Genomic DNA, 7500 nt, shown 5'->3' on the forward strand with positions numbered 1-7500 from the left:
TTGGTGAGTTATTTCAGTACCATAATATATTCCATTGTAATAATAATAATAATAATAACTTTATTTGTATAGCACATTTCATACAGATTATGCAGCTCAAAATGCTTTGTCAGTTCAGCACAATCATATCACAATAATAATAAATAGTTTAACACAAGTATCACAACCGTATAACAATAATAAATACAATAAATACAACAACAACAACTAATAAAAACAAAAAAAAGATGTAATATTCTATATATATGTAGATTTATTTGGATTCTGGCAGAATAAACACTGCTTGAATATTTAATAAGAACTAGGAACAGGAGCACTGAAACAGTAAATAGCGTTTGAGTAGTTTTCATCTCTCTTGATGAAAAAGCAGCGAATATAATGTGCAGAATCAAATTCACAGATTCCCCATGAGGCCTCTAGCATTCATTCAAATGTAACAGAGCAGAAACCTTTTTCAAAATTCAACTCACAAGGGCAACACATTCCTGATTCACAGACTACTATCGTAGCAAGCTACAAGTGGCTCCAACCCAATTCATTCGGCTCCCTGTTACCATGTTCCTGAGAGAAGAAAGCCTATAAATAGCCCGCTAGCCGTCAAAGTAAATAAACCCCATTCATCATCACTGGACAGTCTCATTGTCCTTCCTGTGCGAGAGCAGTGCTTGTGGTCACTGTAATGTTTTGTTCTACACGCTCGAAAATTAATCATAATATGACTGTGACCAATCTGGCGAGGGCTTTAAAAGGTCACACCCAACACTTCCAATTTCCATTCTGGTAGTTCAGCAGCCGTTTATGGATGGAGGTAGATGACGTCATCATCTATGCCTACTGTAAAGCTCTCACATGTTGATGAACAGGCAACTCCAAGGCTGGTTTGATATGTCTCGGTAGCTTACTGGTCGTACAGTATGTGCTGACACATTGTATTGCACACAGCCTAATGTGTTTAGCTGAAACAAGCATGTTAGCCCATGATTCATGTTTTGTTGCTACATACTGTATATTGGTATATATATATATATATATATACACATACTGTATATATGTGACACAGCATACATGAAGACAGCAAGAGACACAGTAAACAATAAGCTTTGACACAGAAATCTCAATGACAACTTTAGCTTGGAGCGGAACATGCATCAAGCTAAGGTACACTTCCAAGCGACAGCCTACCCCAGAGAGGGGTCAAGAGAGAGAGAGGGGTAAAGAGGCAGCCTAGCCCAGAGAGGGGTCAAGAGAGAGAGAGGGGTAAAGAGAGAGAGAGGGGTAAAGAGGCAGCCTAGCCCAGAGAGGGGTCAAGAGAGAGAGAGGGGTAAAGAGGCAGCCTAGCCCAGAGAGGGGTCAAGAGAGAGAGGGGTAAAGAGGCAGCCTAGCCCAGAGAGGGGTCAAGAGAGAGAGAGAGGGGTAAAGAGGCAGCCTAGCCCAGAGAGGGGTCAAGAGAGAGAGGGGTAACACGGGGCCCGGGGGTAACAGTAACAGAGGGGGTAACAGAGGGGGTTGGACAGTATTACCTTGGTCAGGTTGCTGAGGGCGAGGTACTGCGCCGACAGCTGGGACACGCGGTGTACGAAGCCCTTGCCGGCCGCCTGGCCCTCCCAGAGACGGTGGGCCCTCTCCCTCAGCCTCCCCAGCTCTGCCTCTCGACACGCCATCTCCTCCAGCACACACTGGGGTGTGTTGGCGAGCCGGGTAAGAGGAGAGGTTGGCGAGCCGGGTAGGAGGAGAGGGATTGGGTGGGTAGGAAAGAGGGAATATGGAGGGGTTGGAAAAATGATGGGAGAGGTATGGAGGATAGGAATTGAGGAGATATGAAAGGTGGTAGGGGTAGGGGGGGATAGGGGGTTTTGGGGTGACAGGTTTGGGGGTAGGGGTAGGAAGAGGTGGGTGGTGGGTGAAGGGTGAAGGGTGGGGAGGGGGTATAGGTAGGTGGAGGTTGGGGGGGTAGAGGTTAGGGATAGAAAAGGTACAGTAGGTCGAGAGGGTAATGGATTTGGTGGGGTTGAAGGATTTGGGGGGTTGAAGTGGTGGGATTTGGAGGGTTGAAGTGGTAGGATTTGGGGGGTTGAAGTGGTATGATTTGGCAGTTTGAGGGCAGAGAGTGAGGTGTGTGAAGGTGGGAAGGATGGACAGAGGGGGAGGAATGGAGAAGTGTGAAGGATGGGAATACACAAGGGTACGGGGCAGAGGAAGAAGAGAGGAAGATATGGCGCGTCGCATCACAAAGATGAAGCAACAAGAAGAGCACATTAACATCCAGGGACACAGACGAAACAGGAAAACAAACAATGTCTTAAAAAACTGCATCAACAGCAAAAGGTCAGTTAGTCAGGTAGTCAGGTAGACAGTTAGTCAGGTAGACAAGTAGTCAGGTAGACAGCACATGAGGAAAGGCGTTAAGCCTGATATGGTAAAAGAAGAAGGGGGGAGGGTCTGTAGCGAGGAAAGGGGGGGGGGGGATATTGGTAGCGCAGGGGTTCAAACATATACAGCCTTGTTTTGTATTGTATTGTACAGTAGGGCTGCTTTCAGGGAAGATGTAATTGCTTGCCGGTGCTGAATCGGCTGACAAAGGAGGCATCAACGGGCAGCACTACAAGGCGACAGAGCCGATACAAAAATAGCAACAACAACGATAAGAGCAGGCTTTTGAGATGGCGTGATATATTTTTTTCCCTTTTGTCAGTTTATCTGTCCAACGCTCCTGCCTTTTTTTGTCTGGGTCTCGGCGAGACATCATAAACCCGCTGGGGTTGTTATCGCATCTACAAAGGTTTTTTTTCTTTTTTTAAACCGTACGGCGCGACGGCTCTGAAAAGGAAATTAATTAGATTTTAGACTTATCCTCACTGACTATTGAGTCAAAACGCTGGTACAATCTGATCCAGCAGTGGTTGATAAATGTAATTAGTATTACTCTGCTCTTCCAAATAGATTTGAGATTCGAACGTAGGGACGTGTAGCTTATGGAGCACTATTGTATCGAGCCTTCCCGCCCAACTGAATCCAGTCAGTCATTTGACTAAATATACAGTTGCTGCTCTGCTGAGAGAAGGTCAGCGCTTGCGAAACAGGCTTTTGAAAAAAATAGACAAGGGAGGAACAGCCTTAATAGATTGTCTAAAAGAGGATCATTTATTAGATTATGGTCATTTTAAGTTTAGGTAACTGACCACTTTTGCTGTGTGACGTGTTTTCCAAGAACCTAACGGTATCTGTCAGCCAGTTACTGTAGACAACCAGTGTCTTGGAGGGGTAGGGGAGACTACGAAGTTCCTAGGTGATTGCGTAGATTGTTTGTAGATCAGTTGGAAGTACTGGTGAGGGATAATGGTAACCGTATTACATGATAACTGTTGTCCAATTAGAAAAAACCCTACACTGTACATTTTACCAAACAATGTTAAGTCTAAAGAAGGGTCCCTAAAGATTACTTTCCACTGAAGTCCCATCTACTGTCTAACATCTTAGAGCATAACCACACAACGTGTTAAAAAAATAAAAAATGACTCGCAAATATCGGCCAGTTCCTTTATCAGAGAGTACAAAGAATACTCAATGGTGATCCTGAACCCAGCGAACAGCAGGGTAAGAGGGCTTACCTGTAGTTTGCTGAGTTCTTGTTTCTTGGCTGGGAGGTCGTGTAGCCGCGCGCTGCTCTCCTGAACTACGACCTCTGTGTTGGTCAGCCAATCCTGAAGAGGTTCAGCACTGGCCTCGAAGTCTCTCATCTGAGACTGCAGGTTCTGAAGAACCACATATGGGGTAAGTAAGTAATATATCAAACAGCTATAAAGACCACAACCACAGAGAAACACACCACATCTGTTACCAATGAGCTATTCAACACACACACACACACACACACACACGCACACACACACATGCATGCACACACATACACATACACACACACACACACACACACACACAGACCCCCCATCCCCACACACCTTTAGTGCCGTCTCTCTCATCTGTAGGTTGGTCATCAGGCTCTTCCAGTCTTCCCTGGCGTTGGCCACCTTGGCCCTGACCCCCTCCACCCTGTCCTTGGGGACCACCGCCATGAGAAGCTCCCCGCAGGCCCCCACGGAGTTCAGCGTGGCCTGGCCATGCTCTCTGTCATTCAGGAACTCCTACAGGGGACACGCAGGGAGGGACAAGGAGTTGGGAGTCACACATCAATTCAGAATGTAGTGTAAGTCCGTAAGGCACGTAGAAATAGAATGGATAGAACAGCCACGTTCCAACTGTAATCCCCTATATCTATGTCTGCGGCTCTGACTGGACGACAATTGAAATAGAAGAATATGATTCTAATCATTTGTTGTCTGTCAGTGACAGATATGATGTATCTATCTAAATGATAAAGCAATGTAATAATTAGTCGTTCTAGTCGTTCCGTTTCTGTGTGCAGCAGGACGAGAAGCAGGGGGGTAGGGTCAGACCCGGGGAGGCGATCACAGATGAGAACAGTCAGTCAGGCTGAGACGCATGGGTTTGACGCGACCCCAGGCCCCCTCCCCCTGTACACATACCCCCCTCATCCCCCCTCACACACACACTCTCTCTCTCTCTCACACACACACACACACACACACACACACACACACACACATATCCACCAACTCACACCCCTTCCTGAGAGCTGAGCCGGTGACAGGGACACAGCAGGGACCGCTTCGCCATCTGTGCAGTCAGCACAACGCTTACACACTCTTGAGCTCCGGCCCCCTTACACACACACACACACACACACACACACACACACACAGACACACACACACCCACACACACACACACACACACACACACACACACACACACACGCATACACACACCCTCACATTTTCTTTCAATACTTACCCTCCCCTCACTCTCTCTTCTTCCCTTTCTCTCTCACATTCAATATCTGCATCCTTCTCTCTCTCTCTCTTTCACACTCCTCACTCTTTCTTTCTCTCTCTCTCTCTGTCTTTCACTGTCAACGTAACGGTATAGCGCCAATTAAGCATGACACAATGCGTGTCCACCCCCCACGCCGACCCTCCTGGAGGTCAGCCATGTGGAAACATTGTTCCACATTCCCCACAAAGTCAATAATAAATTAAACATGAACGTTGACATATTCCCTGCTACAGCACACCATCCTCTCTCCAACATCTCCCTTCACCCAGCGAACTGTACCGGAGCTCTGGGAAAAATCCCACGAGATGTATTCCAGGACAAGGAAAAATTAATATTGTGAATGAAAATGAATATTTCCGTACCAAGTACTACTGTAAAACATTCCTGAAATTCCAAGCAATGTCCCTGTTTGTTTTCAAGCCCGGGAGCTCTGGACTTTCACAAGGTGAATACCATTACCGCCGTCGTAGACTGAAGACCCATCTCTAACTGTCCCTCCTAAGACCTCTTCATCCCCACTACCCCGTGTACAGTTTCTCTGTTGTAAACCCACCCCCCCAAAAAAAAAAAAAAACTTCTTTCTTCTAACATTGTGACTACCACTTAACTACCTATTTGTTCTTACTATCCTTCTTTTTCTTTTACTTCTTTCAAATGCCCCTGTTGTATGTGCTATAATAATAAACTTGCCTTGCCAATGGCCCCTGGCCCTAGGATAGATAACTTTTTCTTAGGATGACTGATGGATAGATGATTCAGAGTTACTGAGACAAATGTATTTGCTTGTCTGTAAAGGCGTCTGCTAAATGCCAAAAATGTAAAATGTAAATGTAATGACTCGGTTTCAAGGTGAACTCCAGTGTCGTCTACACGTTAGTCATTGTTGCTTTTCATTGTCATTGCACCTGCAGACAAGGTGCAGGTGTCCTGAGTTAATTGGCCGGTTGGAACGGTGATATCTACCTTGACGGACATGTCCCTCACAGATGAGCCTCTAGGGCCTTCTAAAGAGCCTGTCACACTGTCACGCCTGCCAGACTCACAGAGAGAAGGAGAGTGAGAGAGAGAGAGAGAGAATAGGAGAAAGAGCAGGAGAAAGAGAAAGGGAGAAAGAGAGAGAGACCAACAGAAAGAGAGAGAGAGAGAATAGGAGAAAGAGCGGGAGAAAGAGAAAGGGGGAGAGAGAGAGACAGACAGACAGAACAGGAGAAAGAGAGGGAGAAAGAGAAAGGAAGAGAGAGAGAGAGAGAGAGAGACACAGAGATAGAGACAGAAAGAGAGCGAGAGACCAGGCTGTGGAGCTGTCACTTAACCCCCTGGCTCTGGCCTCAGTTCCAGCATATCCCGCCCATCCCAGGTCCAGCCTATCAGAGGACACCCCTCTGGCCGCTCACCGTGGAAACATCTGTGACAGCAGCTGGTGAAACCAGAAACAAGTCGCCAAATGACAGACTGTTCTGACTTTTATTCCGAAAAATGCAATGCAATGGATTCGGTGAGTAATCCCTACTACTACCTAGTTAGTGTAGAGTAGTGGGGATTACTCACCGAATCCATTGCATTGCAATGTTCTGGCTTGACTAGCGAGTGTGTCATTGATTTTCAACAACGCCGAAATGTATTTAAATTTTTCTGAATATAAGTCAGAACATTTTGATAGGTTTGGCGACTTGCTCCCGGTTTCACCAGCTGCGGTCACATTTACAGTTGGTGTTCACATTTTCACTCCTGTGGTTCTAATATCAGCTCTCCATTTGCCTAACTTAACTTAACACAATGCTTGTTTGTACAGAACACTGTTGTCCAACCCTCTAATTGTACACACAAACTTAGCATACGTCCCTCACTTAACAGATGGTAGTATTTAGTATATCCCTCATTTAGTAGTCTATCAAGTAACTCAAATGTAAAAGGCCCTGGCCTGGTTAGGCATCCACCATAGTTGCTGAAACAGTGATGGAAAGGACAGAGGAAAGAAGTGAAGAAGTGACTCTAAAAATGACTCAAAGGTGTAAAAACGTAAAAAACCTGAGTAGGGGTGTTGGAGGCCTCGATAGGTGTAAAAACTCTCTCACCTGGATCCTGAGTAGGCCATTGGTGGCCTCTGCCATGCTCTGGGGCACGTCGAAGCATTTGGCCGTGCTGATCTTGGCGTTGACCAGCCACTGTTGGAAGTCCCTCAGCGCCGCCCGGAACCTCTGCTCCAATAACCTCTCCTTGTTCTGACACTCCCTGGATGCTCGCAGACTCAAACTGGGGGGAGGGATGGAGGGATGGAGGGATGGAGGGATGGAGGGATGGAAGAAGAATCACAAGGTTGTTAAAACACACACTTAACAATCAATCAAACATGAACTAATGGGGATACAGATAACCAATATGAAAATGAAAGAATGTTCAATGTTCAATCAATAAAACAGTTAGCCGATATGGATTTATAGACCTGGCAGGCATGACTGGATGAAGGGAGGAGAGGGAGAGATGTAGATGAAAAGAGGGGGATGGAGAGGAGAGGAGAGAGGGTTGGGCAGATGGAGGAATGGAATAAGCGGGTGAAGTGGAAGGGATGAGTTGGGGGGCCCGGAG

The 7500-nt window shown here is 46.4% G+C and overlaps 1 protein-coding gene across 1 annotated transcript in view; it reads right to left on the bottom strand.

Moving 5' to 3' along the window:
• syne1a (spectrin repeat containing, nuclear envelope 1a) overlaps positions 1 to 7500 on the bottom strand; it is a gene marked incomplete at its 5' end in the record, with an annotated part of 196473 nt that overhangs the window by 107127 nt on the left and 81846 nt on the right. Inside the window, 4 exon segments of the mRNA XM_080536159.1 lie at positions 1521 to 1676; positions 3609 to 3752; positions 3960 to 4142; positions 6990 to 7167. Of these exon segments, the coding sequence (XP_080392285.1) occupies positions 1521 to 1676; positions 3609 to 3752; positions 3960 to 4142; positions 6990 to 7167 (661 nt within the window).

Source organism: Nansenia antarctica (assembly GCF_963989245.1).
Source record: "Nansenia antarctica genome assembly, chromosome: 1".
Classification (NCBI taxonomy): domain Eukaryota; kingdom Metazoa; phylum Chordata; class Actinopteri; order Argentiniformes; family Microstomatidae; genus Nansenia; species Nansenia antarctica.